At 40.9% G+C, this 22,477-nt stretch overlaps 1 protein-coding gene across 6 annotated transcripts in view; it reads left to right on the top strand.

The window, feature by feature from the left end:
• TBC1D1 (TBC1 domain family member 1) overlaps positions 1–20,097 on the top strand; it is an 84,190-nt gene extending 64,093 nt beyond the window's left edge. For all 6 annotated transcript variants that reach the window (XM_039347515.1, XM_039347496.1, XM_039347508.1 and 3 more), the window contains 8 exons: positions 4,808–4,993; positions 7,532–7,693; positions 9,136–9,294; positions 12,113–12,354; positions 13,698–13,857; positions 15,309–15,478; positions 16,630–16,800; positions 18,064–20,097. In XM_039347515.1, the coding sequence (XP_039203449.1) occupies positions 4,808–4,993; positions 7,532–7,693; positions 9,136–9,294; positions 12,113–12,354; positions 13,698–13,857; positions 15,309–15,478; positions 16,630–16,800; positions 18,064–18,267 (1,454 nt within the window). In that variant the 3' untranslated portion in view covers positions 18,268–20,097. The remainder of the gene's footprint in view (positions 1–4,807; positions 4,994–7,531; positions 7,694–9,135; positions 9,295–12,112; positions 12,355–13,697; positions 13,858–15,308; positions 15,479–16,629; positions 16,801–18,063) is intronic.
• The last annotated feature ends 2,380 nt before the right edge of the window (positions 20,098–22,477 follow it).

Genomic DNA, 22,477 nt, shown 5'->3' with positions numbered 1-22,477 from the left:
CCTCTAGCTCAGGGGTCTTCAAACTTGGCTCTTTTGTGACTGGTGGACTTCAACTCCCAGAATTCCTGAGCCAGCCATGCGGAGGGGAAAGGGAGAGGTTTCCAAGCTGAGCCATGCTGGCTCAGGAATTCTGGGAGTTGAAGTCCACGAGTCATAAAAGAGCCCAGGTTGCCTACCCCTGAACTAGTGGAATTGCCCACATCAAAATGCAGGAAATATTGTGTCTTGTCCAGAGGCCTCCTGAAAAAAAAAAAGCACTTCTTGAGACTCAACAATGATGTGTCCTGGATGACTTGGGTCCATGTGTGTGCTGATGAGTTGTGTGCTCACTTCCACACCACGTTCAGAGCCTGTGTCTTGCCATCCCCGTGACTTTAGCTTTCACTGGGAGCCGAGTCCCTTTATTGTTGATTTATCTCCGATGGACCTGAGATCATAGCCAAACCTGCTTCTTCATTGGAAGCTCGAAAACCCTGTACACTTTGAGTGAAAGCTGTCTGTTCACAGCCAGGAGATGTTGCCTCACCCTGTCTCCGGCTTCTGATCTGTCCCTATTCCAGTTAGGTCCAGCCCAAGGTGCTCTTATTGTTTTGAGGTTGTCACAAGACAATTTTAGACTTCTGGTAGAAAGAATCCCTCTCAAACCTAATGCAGCGTTGTTGCAAGGGATTGTAAGGAAGACAACACCATCCCGTGTTGTGTTACCTTCAGAGGAGAAAAGCAACAAGAATAACAATGAAACAGCACCAGCACGGAGTAGCCAAGGCAGGAAGTCACACTGCTGTTTCACATTGCTGCTTTCTATTGCCATTTTTTTTTTTACTTCTGGCAACTGTAGAACTGTGGGAATGTTGTTGCTTTAGCTGGGAAAAAGGATCTGTGTATACAATTTTGGAGGTCAATTTTACTTTTCTTTACCCCCCCCCCCCGCAGAATACACTGAATTAAGTTTTTGCTAGTGGAGGGGGGCACGGTTTTGTGGTTTTGGCTTTCAAAATAAAAATAACTGCCTGAATACATGCACAGCTGGGCGGGAATGTCGGTTTTGAGAAGGGGAAAAAAAAGAAATATGTATTCATGGCTCAGGAGTTTTACAGTGCATATAATTTGGAGAGGGGGGCGACTGTGTTGATTTTTCAATATCCTGCGAGTCCCCTGGACTGCAAGGCGATCCAACCGGTCAGTCCTAGAGGAGATCAACCCCGACTGTTCTTTAGAAGGCCAGATCCTGAAGTTGAAACTCAAATACTTTGGCCACCTAATGAGAAGGAAGGACTCACTAGAGAAGAGCCTGATGCTGGGAAAGATGGAGGGCAAGAGAAGAAGGGGACGACAGAGAATGAGGTGGCTGGAGGGAGTCACTGAAGCAGTAGGTGTGAACTTAAATGGACTCCAGAAGATGGTAGAGGACAGGAAGGCCTGGAGGAACGTTGTCCATGGGGTCGCGATGGGTCGGACATGACTTCGCAACTAACAACAACAACTCTCTGCCTGAAATCCAAACAGAAGTGGGAAAGAAATGAGTCCGTTTCGTTGCTTTAAAGTGGAGATAATGACTTTAAACTCAGGATCGCGTTGAAATTGCAACTGTGGTACAAAAAAGAGGAGTAATAATTTAGGGAAATGGGTTGGAAGAGACTTATTTGCCTCAAAAGAGAGTCACATTATATAGGTAAATCCTCACCTTACAACATTTTGTATAGTGACGGTTCAGAAGTTTCAACGGCATTGAAAAAAGTGACCTATGACTGTTTTTCATGACAGTTGCGGCGTCCCCCGTGGTCACGTGATCAAAATTCAGACACTTGGCAACTGCTTCATATTTACGACGGTTTCAGGGTCCCGTGTGATCTCCTTTTGCGACTTTCTGAGAAGCCAAGTCAATGGGGGAAGCTGGATTCCTTGAACAATCGTGTTACTAACTCAGCTGCTGCCGTGATTCACTTAAGAACTGGGGCAAGACGAGTTGTAAAATGAGGCAAAATTCTCTTTCAAAAAAATTATTCATTTAGCAACAGAAATTTTGGGCTCAGCTGGTGTCCTAGGCTGAGGAGAAAAATCAATAGTCTAAGTAGATTGTGAAACATGATGCCTTCAGTTGGGTGATTTTGTTCCTTGTGTTTAATCACCCTTGGCCAAATAAAGCATTTGGCCAAATAAAGGTCTTCTGCAGTCACGAAGTAAGCCTAAGATTGAAAATCAGACTTGTCAGATGCTATATTTTTCCTATCCTGCTCTATGGAGTAGAGAGTTGGTCTCTGACAGAAGGACACCGGAAGAGACTGGAAGCATTTGAAATGTGGATTTACAGGCGGCTGTTACGTAGAAGCTGGGTTGACAAGATCAGAAATGAGGAGGGGATAAGCCACCTGGGAAAGCCAAGGGAAATCATCAAAACAATTAAAAAACAAAAATTAGAATATTTCGGACTTGTGATGCGACACCCAGAAAAATACGGCATACTCCGTTTAATCCTCCAGGGAAAGATTGAAGGCAAACAAGGTCCAGGCAGAAGAAGAACATTGTGACTTCAAAATCTAAGGGACTGGTTTGGACAAAACTCAGCAGCACTTTTTCGTGCGGCTGCTGATAAAAGTAGGATCGCCAACATGATCGCCAACGTCCGATAACGGATATGGCACAAGAAGAAGAAGAAATAAAGCATTCAGATTCAAATGTGTCATGTTCCTGTTTTATCTTATACCGGGGTAGGCAACATGGCTCTTTCATGACTCGTGGACTTCAACTCCCAGAATTCCTGAGCCGGCCATGCTAAGGGGAAAGGGAGAGGTTTCCATGCTTAGCCATGCTGGCTCAGGAATTCTGGGAGTTGAAGTCCACCAGTCATAAAGCGGCCTAGGTCTAGGCCAGAGGTAGGCAACCTTGGCTCTTTTATGACTCGTGGACTTTAACTCCCAGAATTCCTGAGCCAGCAATGCTGAGGGGAAAGGGAGAGGTTTCCAAGCTGAGCCATGCTGGCTGAGGAATTCTGGGAGTTGAAGTCCACAAGCCATGGGGGAGCCATAGTTCCTCCACGCTGGCTCAGGAAGTCTGGGAGTTGAAGTCCACGAGTCATAAAAGAGCCAAGCTTGCCTACCCCTGTCTTATACACTAGATGGCACTCTCCATTTTGGTAATTCCAGAAAAAATTATTGAATTATTCAGATTACCTGCCCTGAAATTGAATCAAGTTGGTGGATACCAAAATACCTCGTTCTAGCAATGGTGCAATTCTTTTTTTTTTTTTAGTTTGTTTATTGTAGTCTATCTTTTTTTTTTTTTTTTAATTTAGAGGTTTACAGGAAGAAGGTAGGAAGGAAAACACAAATGACCGTCGGAGGTCTAACATTGCCATATTGCTCGATTTGCGTGGAGAACAATTTGTGCAGTCTTTTTGCATCTCATTGCTGAGCTGAATATATTTTTCAGGGACTACTTGAAAATCCAGCCCAAATGATTTCTTAAGTTGTGTGTGCGAGCGGACTTTGTAGAAAATTCTTCACTAAACACGGAGTCCTTTAGGGTAGTTATAAAGTTCACTAAGTCAGGAAAAAAAGCTGTCAAATCTTGCATTAAAATGACTAAACTGTTTGCTTTTTCAAAAGGCGGCTGGACTTTGTTTTTCCATGAAGCTGTTTCGCTTCTCATCCAAGAAGCTTCTTCAGTTCTTCCCGTCGGAACGTGAGAAGCTTCTTGGATGAGAAGGAAAACATCTTCAAGGATAAACAAAAGTCCAGTTGCCTTTTTAAAAAAGCACCTTTGGGATAACCACGACCTGGATGACTGAGAATCTCCGTAGACACAAATATAATTGGGTCTTTGTCTAGTAGACAAAGGATCTTGTAAGATTTTCAGTTTCCCTTCCTCTTTTGATAATTATTTTCCCGAGGCTAGGATTGATCTAGGAATTCAGACAAATCTTCAAATTAAAAAAAAATGTTTTTGATTTTTTTCTCTCTCTCCTTCTCTTTATATATCTCTCTCCTCTCTCTCTCTCCTTCTTTCTCCTCTCTCTCCTTCTCTGTCTCTCTCCTCTCTCCCCATTTTATCTCTCTCTTTCTCCTCTCCTCTCTGTCTCCTTCTCTCTCCTCTCTTCCTTCTTTCTTCTCTCTCTCCTGATCTCTCCTTCTCTCTATCCTCCTTTCTCCTCTTTCCTTCTGTCTCTCTCCTCTCTCCTCCCTTTATCTCTCTCCTTCTCTCCCCTCTCTTCCTTCTTTCTCTCTCCTGCTCTCTCCTCTCTCTCCCTCTCCTCCTTTCTCCTCTCTCCTTCTCTCTCTCTCCTCTCTCCCCATTTTATCTCTCTTTCTCCTCGCTCTCCTCTCCTTCTCTCTCCTTTCTTCCTTCTTTCTTCTCTCTCTCCTGATCTCTCCTTTTCTCTCTCCTCCTTTCTCCTCTTTCCTTCTCTCTCTCTCTTCTCTCCTCCCTTTATCTCTCTCTCTCCTTCTCTCTCTCCTTCTCTCCCCTCTCTTCCTTCTTTCTCTCTCCTGTTCTCTCCTTCTCTCCTCTCTCTCTCTCCTTCTCTGTCTCTCTCCTCTCTCCCCCCTTTTATCTCTCTCTCCTCTCCCCTCTCTTCCTTCTTTCTCTCTCTCTGCTTCTCTCCTCTCTCTCTCTCCTTCTCTCTCCTCTCTTCCTTCTTTCTCTCTCCTGCTCTCTCCTCTCCTCTCTCTCTCTCCTCCTTTCTCCTCTGTCTCTCTCTCCCCTTTTATCTCTCTCTCCTCTCTCTCTCCTCTCTTCCTTCTTTCTCCTCTCTCTCTCTCTTTTCTTTCTCTTCTTCTCTCTCCCCCCCTCTCTCTTTTGGTCTAATAAGATTATTCTGAACTGGGAGAATTGCCACCTCGATCACCGTTGCTGCCAGTTTGTGAAGACGGTCCCTTCGGCGCCACAAAAGAAGATAGAAAAAGGACACCCAAGGAGTTGCGGGAACTTTGGCAAAAAGCCATTCTCCAACAGATACTCCTCCTTCGGATGGAAAAGGAAAACCGGAAACTGCAAGGTAACCACCAAATATCTCCGGGAAATTCTATATTTGGGGTGTTTGTCCCAAAGACGCCAAATTAGCCACTTGAAGATAGTGTGTTGTGTACTGCCTGCCGTGCTTGTTATCCTACTTCCTGTACTTTACCCATCCTGAGTTTATTTTATCTCGATAGACACTTTGTTTATTTTACAAAACGGCAGCTTTTAAGTCCTGTTCCTGGAAGTGCTGATAAGGAGCCCAGATTCTTGTCTCCTTTGAAGCCGGCATCCAGTAGAGCTGGATTCACTTCTTTAACTTCAAAGATATTGTCACCTTCACGCCTCTTTACCGTCTCATTTAGCTTATTTTTTGAAACCCTTCTCTCTTCAAGCAATGGTCCTTGAATCTGTCTCTGAGCAAATGTGCCTCCAGATAGATTCCATGGGAGAAGCCACAATAAACTTGAGCTTTCTTCTAGTCCAGTTCAGCTTCTAACAACCACAGGATACTTCCATGTTATTGTACACAGGACAATAAGAATGTGTGTCAGCTTGTCGGAGAACAGTGTCAGGCCAACTGGCCAGGTGAGCAGAAGATCGGAGGGAGGAAAAGATAGGGGGGGGGGAGAGGGAGAGAGAGAGAGAGAATTCATGCACAGCAGCCTCTATTTCTTTTTAATTAAACTCTTCAATGAAGCTCTCTCTTCGGCGCGCGCGTGTGCGTGCACAAGTTTTACAGCTCCCAGTGTTTTCTGCAGGAAATGGGTCAAAGTAGCTCTTTGAATGTTTAAGGTTGCTGACCCCTGCTCTAGTCTTTGCAAGATCTTGGATTCTTCTCTTAGTTGTGATAGAGTTAAATTTTATGACTTTGATGTGGCTATAACATGTCTTCCTCAGGATCCAGTGTTAATTACCCATCAAGAATTTGTTTTATTGTACACAGGACGGGTTCGTTCCCCTCCCCCGTAGTCTACATCCTTGGGATGTCCTGGTGTCATCTATCCAAGTACTAAGTAGGATTCTGTCTTGCTTTGTGTGGTCCTTGATGCTTTATGAGCTTGGCTGCTTTCTGGCAAACATTTCATTCCTCAACTCGGTAACATAATGGGATGTTGGATTGCCCAACTAGGTAGCATGTCGTCAGTGCACTGAGGACGTTACCTAGTTGGATGATGAAATGTCTGCAAGAAAACAACCAAGCTCAGAGAGCACCAAGGACCCTTCATTTCAACAGACAGACAGACAGACAGACAATAGATAGATATGATTAGATAGAACAGATAAATAGATAGACCGACAGATATAGATATATGTTAGAAGATAGATAGATAGATAGATAGATAGATAGATAGATAGATAGATAGAGATATATGTTAGAAGATAGATAGACAGTGATGATTAGATTGAATAGATAGATGGCAGATAGATAGATAGATAGATAGATAGATAGATAGATAGATAGATAGATAGATATGATTAGATAGACAGACAAACAGATATAGATAGATATATGTTAGAAGATAGACAAACTGATGATTAGTTTGAATAGATAGATAATGAGATAGATAGATAGATAGATAGATAGATAGATAGATAGATATGATTAGATAGAACAGACAGACAGATATAGATAGATGTTAGTAGATAGAGATATATATGTTAGAAGATAGACTGATGATTAGATTGAATAGATGGCTAGATAGATAGATAGATAGATAGATAGATAGATAGATAGATAGATGTTAGAAGATAGATAGATAGAGATAGATATATGTTAGAAGATAGACAGTGATGATTAGATTGGATAGATAGATAGATAGATAGATATGATTAGATAGACAGACAGATAGATATAGATAGATATATGTTAGAAGATAGACAAACTGATGATTAGATTGAATAGATAGATAATGATAGATAGATAGATAGATAGATATGATTAGATAGAACAGACAGACAGATATAGATAGATGTTAGAAGATAGATAGAGATATATATGTTAGAAGATAGACAGTGATGATTAGATTGAATAGATGGCTAGATAGATAGATATAGATAGATGTTAGAAGATAGATAGATAGAGATAGATATATTAGAAGATACATAGACAGTGATGATTAGATTGAATAGATGGATGGATGGATAGATAGATAGATAGATAGACAGACAGACAGACAGACATAGATATATGTTAGAAGATAGATAGACAGACAGTGATGATTAGATTGTATAGATAGATGATATAGATAGATAGATATGATTAGATAGAACAGATACACAGACAGATAGATTTAGATAGATAGATAGACCGTGATGATTAGATTGAATAGATAGCAATTTGATCCTAACTGATTCAAGGTTGACTCAGCCTTCCATCCTTCTGAGGTCGGAAAAATGAGGACCCAGATTGTTGGGGGGCAGAAGGCTGACTCTATAAACCGCTTAGAGAGGGCCGTAAAGCACTGTGAAGTGGTATAGAAGTCTAAGCGCTCTCGCTATCTTGCAGAAAATTTGTTAGCGGCCTTCCGCGAAGGCGCCTGGCTTTAACCCGTTCCCTTTTTTTTCTCTCCTCTAGCTTCTGAAAACAATCTACTCAATAAACGCCTGAAGCTTGATTACGAAGAAGTCACCCCGTGCCTCAAAGAAGTAATGTCCGTCTGGGATAAAATGCTGACCACACCAGGAAGATCGAAGGTGAAGTTTGACATGGACAAAATACACACTGCTGTTGAGAAAGGTGAGTGAATCTGATTCCTGAGGGACACAGATATGTTGGCAGTTTGGAAAGTGAAGTATTATCTTTTGAAACAGATGCAAGAATCGTTTATAAGACTATAGCATGACGTCAAATAAATTGCATCATGTGCAGCGGTTTGAACTTTTGATTATAATATTACTGGAATAAAATTAAGAGTTATGATGTTAGTTATGGGCAGAACAATTTAAAGAGACATTTTCAGGGGGAAAAAAAGTTTCCTGTGGATTCAATACTTTGCTCTAACTCTCAGTTTATAGATCTTTTCTATCTTGTTTTTATGAGTTGGTAGTTCCTTGATGGGGGTATTGTTTACTTCTTGATTGTTGTTGAAGTGTTACTCTTGGTGTTAATCTCTGCTTATCTGGCACATAGAGGCACACAGAGATAAACAACATCCACTAATCGTTCAAAAGAGGCAACTCAAAAAACCCCCCCAAAATAAAACAGAAAGACCAAAACGTCTCCTCGATGCTAATCAATACCCAATTAAACAGAGATTAACACCAAGATTAATGCTGGACCCACAACCAAGAAGTAAGCAATACCCCAATCAAGCAGCTTACCAACTCAGACAAGCAATAAACAACAACCTACTCTAGGAACCACCAAGAAGACTCCCATCAACTCTGACAGGGCATGCCACATGTGAATAAACAAAGATCAAACCCCACTCCCTTCTGGTACTGATGATGTTCCCTAGTTGGGTAGTGAAATGTCTGCAAGAAAATCACCAAGCTCAGAGAGCACCAAGGATCCCACAGTCCTCCTCTCACTCCTGCTCCTGCTCCTCTGTGCAAACCCCCATTTGTTCTCTCCTCCTCCTTCTCCTCTATACAAACCCCCACTCCCTTTCAGTATTGATATTGTTCTCTAGTTGGGTGATGAAACGTCTGCAAGAAAATTACCAAGCTCAAAGAGCACCAAGGACTCCACAGTTCTCCTCCTCCTCCTTCTCCTCCTCCTCTCTGCAAACCCCCCTCCCTTCTAGCACTAATGATGTTCCTTAGTTGGGTAATGACACGTCTGCAAGAAAACAAGCAAGCTCAGAAAGCACCAAGGACCCCACAGTCCTCCTCCTCCTCTCTGCAGACCCCCCTCCCTTCTAGCACTGATGATGTTACCTAGTTAGGTCATGAAACATCTGCGAGAAAGCCAGTCAGCTCAGAGAGCACAAGAGCCATATTCCTCTCCTTTTGCTCCTTGCTGATGGCATTAGCTCACCTCCAGGATAAATGAGCTTATCCTAGCAGCATTGCAAGGTTCTTCCAGAAGGACATCCCCCTTGCGTGGAATGATTTCTTTTTAAAGCAGGAAGCTTGTAAATACCAAGTACCGTAGTGTGTGTGTGTGTGTGTGTGTGTTGGCGCCTAGTCTCATTCCCTGCTGTTCTTTCTTTCACTCTTAAAATCTTTTTTGAAAAGGAGTCCCTCGGCAACAACGGGGAGAGATATGGAAATTTCTAGCAGAGCTGCACCAACTCAAGCACCCATTTCCAAATAAGCAACAGCCGAAAGACACCCCTTACAAAGAGCTCTTGAAACAGCTGACTTCCCAGCAGCATGCCATTCTGATTGATTTGGGTAAGTCTGCCCGCAAGCAACTCCGATATTAAACTCGGAAGGTTATGCATTTGCAAAGGCGTTTTACGTATGACTAGACGGTGGTATATATGGAAGGAATGTCTTGGTGGCCAACGGCCTTCAGCACCTAAAATCTTCTATATATGGTCCTCCACTTAAAAACCCTTTATTTACTACCATATATTCCGGCGTATAGGGCGACCCGGCGTATAAAACGACCCCCTAGTTCGACGCAAAGTTGCAAGACGATCGACGCCAAGTCGCATGCCTAGAAAGTCGTCTTATACGCTGGAAACTACCGGTATTTCCAACGTATAAGACGATCGACGCCGAGTCGCATGCCTAGAAAGTCGTCTTATATGCCGGAAACTACGTTATTTCTGGCATATAAGATGATCGATGCCGAGTCGCAGGCCTAGAAAGTCATCTTATACGCCGGAAATTACCGGTATTTCCAGCGTATAAGACAATCGACGCCGAGTCGCATGCCTAGAAAGTCATCTTATACGCCGGAAACTACTGGTATTTCCGGCGTATAAGACGATCGACGCCGAGTCGCATGCCTAGAAAGTCGTCTTATACGCTGGAAACTACGTTATTTCCGGCGTATAAGACGATCGACGCCGAGTCGCATGCCTAGAAAGTCGTCTTATACGCCAGAAACTACCTTATTTCCGGCGTATAAGACGACTCAGCGTATAAGACGACTCAGCGTATAAGACGACCCCCGACTTCAGCGCCGATTCTGGCGTATAAGATGACTTGCGAAAGTCATCTTATACGCCAGAATATACAGTATTTGAAGTTACCGAAAAAAGTAAGTTATTCTGGGTTTTCACGCTTACGACCGTTGCAGTATCCCCATGGTCACGTGATCAAAATTCAGACGATTGACATATATTTACAGTACTGCCCAAAATTGTGGCACCCTTTTGGGAAAAGTGTACCGTAGAAATGCCACCTATGGTTACGTTTCCACCCATTTTTCTTCTCATTTCTTTATAACTGTAGCCTTGTTCACTTAACAAGACTATTTTACGTCAACTCTTTGCACCATGACTTTAATTTTATTACGTTTTACAAGCTCACTAAATGAAAGGACACAAAAACCCCCAACTGACTTGATAGCGATCATGTAACACACTGACAAACGTCCTCCTCTCAGCTTCAATACAGGACATCAATCACTGAATCCTCCTGTGATCTGATTGGCTCCTTGCCAAAACAAGATGACACCCGATTGGCTCTCTAAACACTCCTGCTCATTGGCTACAATCAGATGAAGGAAAGCTACCTGAGATCCACCTAAGCAAGTTGGGCTTCCTTTTTCTGGTGATTTGGCTGTAACTTTTCATAGAATACAGAACAGATCATTGAACAAACTCTGTTGCATGACATTCTTTTTTTTTTTTTTTTTTGTAAAAGATTTTTTATTTTCAATTTTTCATTACATTCATAAAAGAATACTTCAGATAAAGAATAAAGTAAATTTATACAGACAACTTTCGGTATTGCTCACCCATTTCCCCCCAAACCGCATCCACCCTCTAATCTCTTCTCTCACTTCCCTCTTTCCCTCTTCTTCCTCACTCTCCCCCTCTCCTCCTTCTCCTCAACCTTCCTACTTACTTCTCCCCTTCCTCCTATCTTCTCACTCCGGATGCAGTCCAGGGGAAATGCCCGAGCAATTCCTCTCTCCAAGTTAAAACATCAATATTATATACAAAAAAACCCCAAAACTATTTCTACTTATCTGACCTATTTAACCTCCAACCCATCCTCCCCCCCGCCCCCATCCCCCCTCCCCCCTCCCCCCCCAGCTTCCCAGAGCCAAGTACAGGGTTATACAAACATATTAAACATAATCTACTTAAGTTTACTAATTATACAATAACCAAAATCTTACTAACCCTTAACTCTCTTCAAACTTTAACATCATAAGTTTATAAACAAATTCATTACTCATAAAATAAATGAAACTTTGTAGTTCCATACTTCTTCTGAACATATTCTATCCATCTTCTCCATACATTGAAATATCTCTCTTGTGAATGGTCCTTTAAATAAGCAGAAATTTTGGCCATTTCTGCTAAATTAGAAACCTTAAATACCCATTCTTCTAAAGAAGGCAGAGTATCCTTCTTCCAATATTGACCCACCAATAATCTTGCTGCTGTTATTAAATTCAACATTAAAATAGTTTCTTTAGCATCAAAATCCACAAAAATACCCCAATGAAATAATTGGGGAGAAAAGTTAATCTTCCTCTTAAAAACCTTTTGAATGTTCCACCAAATCATAATCCAAAAGACTTTAATATTTTTACAAGTCCACCGAACATGAAAATAAGTTGCATTCAAGCTACCACATCTCCAACATTTAGGTTGCAGGTTCAGGTACATACAAGACAACTTTTTACGATCCAGATGCCATCTATAAAACATTTTATAAAAATTTTCCCTCAAATTTTGAGCCTGCGTAAATTTAACATTTCTAATCCAAATTAACTCCCACAAATCTAATAAAATCGGTTCCTGAATATTCTGAGCCCATTTAATCATACAATCTTTTACTAGCTCTGTTTCCGAATCCAATTTTATCCATTTCTGGATAATGTAATCCATTTCTGCATTACATTCTTGATTAAATTATCTTTCCATTGATATATAATTTTATGTTACTATTCCAATTCTATTCTATTCCATTCCTGTATTCTATTTTATTCTATTCTATGAATTGTGTTTTTGTTTTGTTTTTTTAATATTTGGAAAGTGTTTGTATGACAGTATGGCCTTCTCTTTCTTCCTCTTTCCCATAGGACGCACTTTCCCGACACATCCCTACTTCTCAGCCCAGCTTGGAGCTGGACAGCTCTCTCTCTACAATATCTTGAAGGCGTATTCCCTCCTGGATCAGGAAGTAAGCTATTGTCAAGGCCTCAGTTTTGTGGCAGGGGTGTTGTTGCTGCACATGAGCGAAGAAGAAGCCTTCAACATGCTGAAGTTCCTGATGTTCGATATGGGCCTTAGGAAGCAATATCGACCCATGACGATTGTACAGGTCAGAAGATTCATTAGGTTTATTTAGTTTTGTATTAATAGGTGAACTCTGTATTCCATTTCTACGGGAACATCAATAGAGTGGAGTGGAGTGGAGTGGAGTGGAGTGGAGTGGAGTAGAGTAGAAGGAATGTAGAATAGAATAGAGTAGAGTGGAAGGAATGTAGAATAGAATAGAGTAGAGTAGAGTAGAAGGAATGTAGAATAGAGTAGAGTAGAAGGAATGTAGAATAAAAGAGAGTAGAATAGAATAGAATAGAATAGAATAGAATAGAATAGTAGAATAGAATAGAATAGAATAGAATAGAATAGAATAGAATAGAATAGAATAGAATAGAATAGAATTAAGGAATAGAATAGAATAGAATAGAATAGAATAGAATAGAATAGAATAGAATAGAATAGAATAGAATTAAGGAATAGAATAGAACAGAACAGAACAGAATAGAATAGAAATAAGGAATAGAATAGAATAGAATAGAATAGAATAGAATAGAATAGAATAGAATAGAATAGAATAGAATAGAATAGAACAGAACAGAATAGAATAGAATAGAATTAAGGAATAGAATAGAACAGAACAGAATAGAATAGAATAGAAATAAGGAATAGAATAGAATAGAATAGAATTAAGGAATAGAATAGAATAGAATAGAATAGAATTAAGGAATAGAATAGAACAGAACAGAATAGAATAGAAATAAGGAATAGAATAGAATAGAATAGAATAGAATAGAATAGAATAGAATAGAATAGAATAGAATTAAGGAATAGAATGGAATAGAATAGAATAGAATTAAGGAATAGAATAGAACAGAACAGAATAGAATAGAATAGAATTAAGGAATAGAATAGAACAGAACAGAATAGAATAGAATAGAAATAAGGAATAGAATAGAATAGAATAGAATAGAATAGAATAGAATAGAATAGGTGTAGCTGCTTTAAGAAGATAAAATTAATATAAGACCAGGTTTTATATTATATTAATTTTTGCGCATTAGGGCTTATTTTCCAGTTAGGTCTTATATTTAGGGAAATACGGTACTAAATGCATCCTTCTGGCTGAAAATCTTAACTGGGGCTTATTTTGGGAATGGGGGCTCATATTATGAGCATCCTAAAAAATCATGCTAGGGCTTATTTTCTGGTTGGGTCTTATTTTGAGCAAAGTCCGGTAGCAGTTGTCCCCATCTCTCTTCCAAAGCAACTTTTCCACTTTGGACCCAAATCGCTGAACATCCCAACTGCGTAAACACCGCCCTCAATCCACCACTAACGATTACAGTGTAAATTGTCCTAACTGTATATTTTCTTCTCTTTTTTAAAAAATTTGCTTCGCAGATCCAGATGTATCAGCTTTCTCGACTGCTTCACGATTACCACAAAGATCTTTACAACCACTTTGAAGCCAATGAGATTAGCCCCAGCCTCTACGCTGCCCCTTGGTTTCTGACCGTGTTCGCTTCTCAGTTTCCCCTGGGATTTGTCGCCCGGGTGTTTGGTAAGTCATCCGAATGCCTAAGGATGTTTGAAGCTTGAATATTTTGGCCACCTAATGAGAAGAGGGGCGGCTTGTTGGGAACGTTCCTGATCTTGGGGAAAAAAAATGAAGGCAATAGGAGAAAGCGGTGAGAGAGAACAAGAAAATCCTGCTGGTGATGTTGGTTGTTATTGTTAGTTGCGAAGTCGTGTCCGACTCATCGTGACCCCATGGACAATGTTCCTCCAGGCCTTCCTGTCCTCTCCCATCTTCTGGGGTCCATTTAAGCTCACACCTACTGCTTCAGTGACTCCATCCAGCCACCTCCTTCTCTGTCATCCCATTGTTCTGTTGCCCTCAATCTTTCCCAGCATTAGGCCCTTCTCCAGTGAGTCCTTCCTTCTCATTAGGTGGCCAAAGTACTTGAGTTTCAACTTCAGGATCTGGCCTTCTAAAGAGCAGTCAGGGTTGATCTCCTCTAGGACTGACCGGTTTGATCGCCTTCCAGTCCAGGGGACTCGCAGGAGTCTTCTCCAGCACCAGAGTTCAAAGGCCTCAATTCTTTGGCGCTCAGTCTTTCTTATGGTCCAGCTTTCACAGCCATACATAGCAACTGGGAAAACCATGGTCTTGGCTATACGCACTTTTGTTGGCAGGGTGACGTCTCTACTTTTTAGTATGCTGTCTAGATTTGCCATAGCTTTCCTTCCCAGCAGCAAGCATCTTTTAATTTCTCGGCTGCAGTCCCCATCTGCGGTGATGTTATACCAGCATAAACTTATTGAGACCTGATATTCCACCAAAGGAGCAGTTAACAAACATAGTGATTTAGAACAGGCATCCCCAACCCCCGGGCTGTGGACCAGTTATTGGGCCGTGGCATGCCAACAACCGGTCCACACAAAATAAGCCCCATCCGTGGAATGCAGGCAACACACAAAACCACGCACCCTCCGGTCCGTGGAAAAACCTCTCTCCATGGAACCAGTCCCTGGTGCCCAAAAGGTTGTGGACCTCTGTCTTAGGCTAACAATTTTTGAATCACCAAACCTCAAATGGGCTAAGTTACAGAATGCATCCAAACTCTGAGACCCACAACTCCTGTGGGATTTAAATTTGGCAAAGCTGGGGCCACTTCAGCGCCGCTGCACCGTAGTCACAGTGTGCCACCACACTATGCTCCCGCGATTGTTAAATTTCCAGCGCTACCTAGCAGTTTTCTACAAGGGAAGTCATTGGAGAAGCCTGTTGGAAATGCAAAGTTCTTCCTGCTCCGCTGCTTTTGGGCTCACCTCTGGTCGTTCTGTTGTCTCTGTTTTGGTAAAGAAATATCTCTGGAACGAGGACCGGACAGGTCCCAGGTTGTCCAGTTGTAGCTTTCACTAAAGAATAAACGAGCAGAAACGTCAGGTAAACAAACAGAATCATCATCTTCCAACTTTCTTCCTAACGTTTCTCCTCTCCTTCTCCAGATATGATGTTTCTCCAAGGATCAGAAGTTATAGTTAAAGTGGCTCTGAGCCTTTTGGGGAGCCATAAGCTTTTGATTCTGCAACATGAAAACCTGGAAACGATCGTTGACTTCATTAAAAATATTCTCCCCAATCTAGGCTTGGTACAGATGGAAAAAATCATTAACCAGGTATGACGTGGCGTATCGCCAGGGAAAGTAGAAGCTGCAAAATTGAGAACAACTTCCCTGTGTAATTGATACCAGCCGAACTGCAGTTTATTTGGGCCGTTAAGAGGCTGGAATTTCCTTATGCAGAATTAACGTATTCCCAAACAATAGCCCGATCTGTTTTAAGATGTCTTATGTAATGGGGAGGCTATATCCCCGACTGCTTCTTCCTGTTTTACTTGGCACGGAGTAAAGCTTTAGATGCTTCCCTTCTGCAGAAATTAGTCTGACTACCCTAAGAAACACAACGCAATATGTTGTGCGCGTTAAAAAAAAAAAAAAGCAAATTTAACACAGAACGGCCTAGACTTTTTAATGCAAAATCGTTGTGGAAGAGTAAAAACTACGGGGAGATGTATCGCAGGATATATCAAAGAGTAAAACTCAATCCTCTTAATTTTTATTTTTATTTTTTAAATTGGATTTAAATCAGTGTGTCAACATTGCAGCTACAGGATAAATCTTCGTTCCGATTTGCAGCGCTTCGGATTTGAAGGCAAGCTGCTGCTTTAGAACAGTTGTTCCCTTAGGACAGTAGTTCTCAACCTATGGGTCGGGACCCCATTTGGGGTCGAACGACTATTTCACGGGGGTCGCCAAACAACGCAGTCTGCCATTTTTTCCCCTTTTCCTTAGCTGTGCTACTCCCTTTTATTCTATTGGCTTTCGAAAGCCAATAGAATAGACTCTCTTGAATAGAGTCTAATTCTATTGGCTTTCAAAAGCCAATAGGAATTGTCCAGGCTGCCTCTGCCCTGCTGAGCCCGCCAAAAGTCCCATTCTGCAAACGGTGCTGCACCAGTTGAGTAGTCCTCGACTTACGACCGGTTGAGTAGTCCTCGACTTACAACCGGTTGGGGAGGTCACGGCATTAAAAAGGTTGAGAACCACTGCCTTAGGATCGCTCCACGAGATGGATTATTGGAAATAAATGGATTTTTTTTTTTCATGATTAGAATTGACATCGCTTGCTAGGAGCTAAGAGCTCTTATCATGCAGACCAAACGCTTTTTTTTTTTTCTTTGATACTTTAAAATTCTAAACGTTGGCTTGCTTTTTTACGAGGCAAATCCATGGAGTTTTTCTGTTTATTTTTTCCCTTCCCATGGCAGGTATTTGAGATGGATATCTCCAAACAGCTGCAAGCTTATGAAGTGGAATACCATGTGCTTCAGGACGAATTAACAGATTCTTCTCTCAATGACAATCAAAGGATGGATAAACTGGAGAAAGCCAACAGTGGTTTACGGAAGCAGAACTTTGATCTTCTGGAGGAGCTGCAGGTATGGACTGCAATTTATGCATTATGTGTTAAACGAGTCATTAAGCAAGTAAAGAGATACTCGTGTTTATTTCTGCCGGATGCAATCAACAATGAATACATTTCCCTTGGTCAAAAATTAATTTGAACAAATCTTATGGGATAGCCATAAGATTTCACACACAAAAAATTCAAAGTGATGTTCCTGATTTAAGATCTAAAGGGTTTTACACGCCTGGAGCCACCAGTGTATAAACAGCAAAAAACCTCACACTCCCTTCTAATACTGATGATGTCGCTTAGCTGGGTAATGAGATGTCTGCAAGAAAACAAGCAAGCTGAGAGAGCACCAAGAATTAATACTATTAAGATCCCGTTGTCCATTAGACTTGTTTTTATGATTATTGTCAAATTTATTGCCACCCATCTCACAGTTCAAGACGATCATTTTATATATATTTTTACAGCTTTTAAATGTTTTTAATATTTTTTAATATTAGGAGTCTTCTCAAGCACCAGAGTTCAAAGGCCTCCATTCTTTGGCGCTCAGCCTTTCTTATGGTCCAACTTTCACATTGCAACTGGGAAAACCATGGCCTTGCCTATACGTACTTTTGTTGGCAGGGTGATGTCTCTGCTTTTTAGAATGCTGTCTAGATTTGCCATAGCTTTCCTCCCCAGGAGCAAGCGTCTTTTAATTTCTTGGCTGCAGTCCCCATCTGTGATGATCTTGGAGCCCAGGAAGATAAAATCTGTCATTACCTCCATTTCTTCCTCATCTATTTGCCAGGAATTGAGAGGGCCGGATGCCATGATCTTGGTTTTCTTAATGTTGAATTTCTAATTTTGAAAACCCAAGTTTTCGCACCCCTTGGAATATTGTCTCATACCCCCACGGGGTGCGAGCACCCCTGGCTGGGAACCCCTGCTGTAGACGTTATAACAATGTACTGCAAAAGGAAGCCCAACCCATTCACTTGTTCTGGAACAAGGTAGAAATCCCAACTCCGAATGGAATTTAGATACGCCCATTAGAAAGGCCCTTTAAAATTGTATTTTTAATTCCATCTTTACTCTGCATGTAAGTGCCAGCCCTGAATCAGGTGTGGTTTCATGTGACATGGGTGGAAATCTGTTTAGCCGTCAACCCCAACATCTGTGGTCCTTGACCACGTCCATCAGGGCTGGCGGCTAAAAATTTGACGAGGAGGCCCCCGTGGGTTACTGCTGTGGATATATTCTTCCGTTATCCTCAATATCCTTGTTTCCTGATTATTCTTTCAAGGTGGCTAATAGGAAGATCCACAACCTAGAAGTGATGGTGGAGGCTCTGCTTCACAACGAAGGCAAATTGAAGGAGACCGTCCTCCGTCTGGAACGGGAGAGGAAAACGTTGTTAGAAACTCTACAGGAATTCCACACGCAGCCAGCAAACCCCAGTGGAAAAACTCTTTCCTCCAAGCAAGAACGTAGAGACGCCGCTAACTGAGCATTGAAGGCTCCACGTAGGAGGAGAAAAAAAAGGGAGACCTCTTTTCTTATGCAGCTCTTAGAATTTTTCGTACCGTCCTTTTCCTTCGTCTTCCTTTTCCGATCACGTTGCACAAAGGAGAAACGTGTCACAGTGCTTGGGTGGAAGAATCCTACCTGTCTACGTCCCACAGTTGTTCAAACAGTACACAATCCGGAGTGCAAGCAGAACGGTCTTTAAGCTTTACTATTATCTGACACATTTCCACCTGGTTGTAAACGTCTGGGCTCGTTTACCCTACACAGTACTGCTTTTCGTTCTACGAGTTTCATCAAATTTACGCAGGAAGCAATTGGGGAAATTTCCAGGCTAAACCTCACGGTCTGCACACTTCTCAAGGAATTTTCATTTTAGGAGCATGCTGGAGTGATTTATTTCCCATTCAAGGGGTTAACGTGTGTTCATTTATGGTGCAATTATTTCCTCCAAAGCAGAAAATGGGTTCTACTTATTCACCTTGTGTTTTTAAAACTTACCCGCGGGGACACTGACATCATGAATTGCAAGAAGCCAAATGTCATCCTATAATTTTGGGGAACTATTCTTTCTGCTTGCCAATGGGATAAATATGGATTTTTGTTCCTTTTAATCTGGTTGTAGCATAGTTGAATGCTTTAATATCTTTCCCTTCTGTCTCTATGGGCAGAATCTGAAGCTGTCATATCATTATCATTGATTATGCCTTGAAATGTTACTTTATTTATTTTTTCAACCATTGTGCTATAAGCTTTTGTTTTTTGAATGCAAAGCTAGTCTTTCCCCATTTTAATTCCAGGAGCTCAGTCAGATATCAAGCAGCTTCAAACATCACTTTTAAAAATTCCGGAGCCACTTATTTAAATGAAAGAACTAAGATACCCCTATACATGTTGCACTTAGAAGCAATTTATGGTCTTAAAACGGTTTTATAAAAAAAAATAGTTGTATTATTTTTCATTAGGCGTGCAGGCATTGTTGTGCATTGAATATATATATATATATTCTGTCTGTTGAATATTGGAATAGTTAAAAGACTTCAGGTATTCTGCAAACAGTCTAGGATTCATCACTGCTCAGTCAAAATTTTAATCAGAAAGGTTGGTTAAGGTCACATTTGCCTGTTTTCAAACTGGTTTGCAGGTTGGCGATTTTAAAAGTTTTAAATTAGTCACATAAGGATGATGAGACTCATTGAGTGGGTTTTCCACGGAGGGAAATAGATCTGTACTTCTAGGTGTATCTGCCCTACAAATGTAACTTGATTTAATTACTATTTCATCCTGGGGGGGGGGGAGAAAGAGTTCCATTTTTAGGAGAGCGTGACTGTCTCTGAAAGATAATTTTAAATATCCTTGTCAAATTAATTCATTTGACCCTCGAAAGAAAAGCAGAACAAAGTAGCAGGCCTCCCCCACCTGATGTAGTGTGGTTATTTCTTAAATGAGAGTTGACTGCATTAAATAACCAATGTTCTTTGTTTCTAAAAGTTAACACTGGCTCCTTGGAAATAACAGTTGCAAAGTCACCACAGGGTTTTGCATTGATAAATATTTGGTCATGACAATCTATTGACTTTGCTGCTATTTGGTTTGGTGTTAAGCATCATCTCCCCCACGTTTGTATCTCTGTTTTTCCATAATTATTTCATACTGCCAGCATCAGATATTTACTGCCATATCTATATACTGTTTGTGTGCCCAACTACATTGGATTTGGACAGAGATTTGCCCATCTATAAGTTTTTTTTTAACACTTAAAAAAAGCAATAAATGCCAAATTCATGGGAGATGCTCCAAAAATCCAGAAAAATTGCTTCTCTTCCTCTTTCTCTTTTCTCTTCTGGGCTTCTTAAACATAAATTTAGCACTCTACAGGTTTCAATATGGGTTGATGTATACACACACACACACATACAAACATATATAAATATAATATACATTTTTACACACACACATACACACTCACACACACATATTTGTGAGATTTTCACAGGTGTTTGTATGTAGGTCTTTGGTTATTCGGGTTTTCTCCCGTGTCAAATTATAAGTGTCTTGGCGACGTTTCGACAAAGTCTCATTCATCATCTTCAGGCTGGTGTTTTTGGCTTTGTGCTTCTAGGAGCACGAAGCCGAAAACACCAGCCTGAAGATGACGAATGGGACTTCGTCGAAACGTCGCCAAGACACTTCCAATTTGATGTGGGAGAAAACCCGAATAACCAAAGACCTACATATTAAAAAAATGTGTGTGTGTATGTATGTATGTGTATGTATGTATGTATGTATGTGTATATATACATACATACATACATACATACATATATATATATATATATATATATATATATATATATATATATATATATACACACATACATATCTTTTTGCTGACAAAGTTAAAGATTTAAGATTTTTATCAGCAAAAAGAAATCTAATTGGGGGGCTGCAAGGCAAAAGAGATTATAAAAAAAGTAGAACTGCAGTATAGCAGTCAAAATGCCAAGGTGTAATCAGTCAGACTGGCCTGTCTGGTCTACCAAATATAAATCGATTGTTCTGTGTTTTGCTCCAGTCAAATCCCTGAAGGGTGTGACCAACTGATGAGGGCAAATGAGCCTGAAATAGCTATACTAGTCTCCCACTAACTCTTTGTCAGCCACAAAATTTTGAACACACACACACACATACATACACGGCCGAGAGGTTAATACAGCTGTCTAACATACAAGCGCCTGGGTTCGCATCTCAGAAGGGTATGGCTAGCTGATGAGAGCTAAATAGCTCAAAATAGCTATACTAGTCTCCTTTTAATTCTTTGTCAGCAAAATCTAAATATACACACATATATATTCAAAAAAAATTTTTGTGACTGACAAAGAATTACACACATATACACGCACACACACACACACACACACACACACATGCAATGCTTTCTTCTGCCCATTCCCAAAATTAAGTGTTTTGAGTTTAATCCTCTCTGAGAAACTGAACAGCTAGAAAATATTCTCTAGTTTGCAGACACAGCCTACCTGGCTTGTGCCAGTTCCCCAGATTTATTCACAGAACTTTTTGTCACATGATTGAGTGGGTCTGATTTCTCCCACCTGCAGAGTCTCTCATCAATTTTAGCACACAACCTCCTGTTTGAACAAATGCCTTATTTTCCCCAAGGGATGTTATCATCGCTGGCACTCCGGAAGCTTGTCTAAGTGGGAAGATTGCCCAGGCTTCCTCACAGGTGCGTGAATGCCGAGAAGAGATTTTCATCTTGAGCTTTCCGAGAAAGGCAATTTAATTGCTGCCGGTGTGCAGTCTCGGGTTTTTTTTTTGTGGGTTTTGTGGTTTTTTTTTTTTTTTTTAATAGCTGAAGAATTTTTGCACAAAATGCAAGACCCCATTGCACGGTTTTGCCTCTTTCAGCTGCTTTGCAGTCCAATTTTCTATTCCGGAGAGAGTTCTTTAAAAAATCGAACTGACCAAGGTTGAAAACTTCTGCCAGCGTCTGTTAATGATATGTTACGAGGTTTTTTTTCTTTTTTTTTTTAAAGAAGACAGGCCTTCTAGATCTGCGTTGCAAAAATGCGGACAGTCAGCAGATGGCAACCAGCAATTTTCTGTATCTCTTTTCAACCATTTAGTTCTCATCCAGAGGTTTGCAATCCAGACCTATTGGATTATAGCAGTGGTTCTCAACCTTTTTAATGCCGCGACCCCCCAATCGGTTGTAAGTCGAGGACTACTCAACTGGTGCAGCACCGTTTGCAGAATGGGACTTTTGGCGGGCTCAGCAGGGCAGAGACAGCCTGAGCAATTCCTATTGGCTTTTGAAAGCCAATAGAATTAGACTCAATTCAAGAGAGTCTATTCTATTGGCTTTCAAAAGCCCATAGAATAAAAGGGAGGAGCACAGCTAAGGAAAAGGGGGAAAAAATGGCGGACTGCGTTGTTTGGCGACCCCCGTGAAATGGTTGTTCGACCCCAAATGGGGTCCCCACCACAGGTTGAGAACCACTGGGTTATATAGAATAGAATAGAATAGAATAGAATAGAATAGAATAGAATAGAATAGAATAGAATAGAATAGAATAGAATCATTAAAAACTGGGAACCTGTTTCTAAACAAAACCTTATAAGTCTAAAACCCAAAGTGTCTCAATCACTGTTTTCATCAAAATCAGAAGGCTTCT

This window comes from Crotalus tigris, unplaced genomic scaffold (genome assembly GCF_016545835.1).
Source record: "Crotalus tigris isolate CLP2741 ecotype Arizona unplaced genomic scaffold, ASM1654583v1 scf7180000017559.9942113025:1136094, whole genome shotgun sequence".
In the NCBI taxonomy this organism is placed as follows: Eukaryota; Metazoa; Chordata; class Lepidosauria; order Squamata; family Viperidae; genus Crotalus; species Crotalus tigris.
This window is presented reverse-complemented; position numbering and strand designations above follow the sequence as displayed.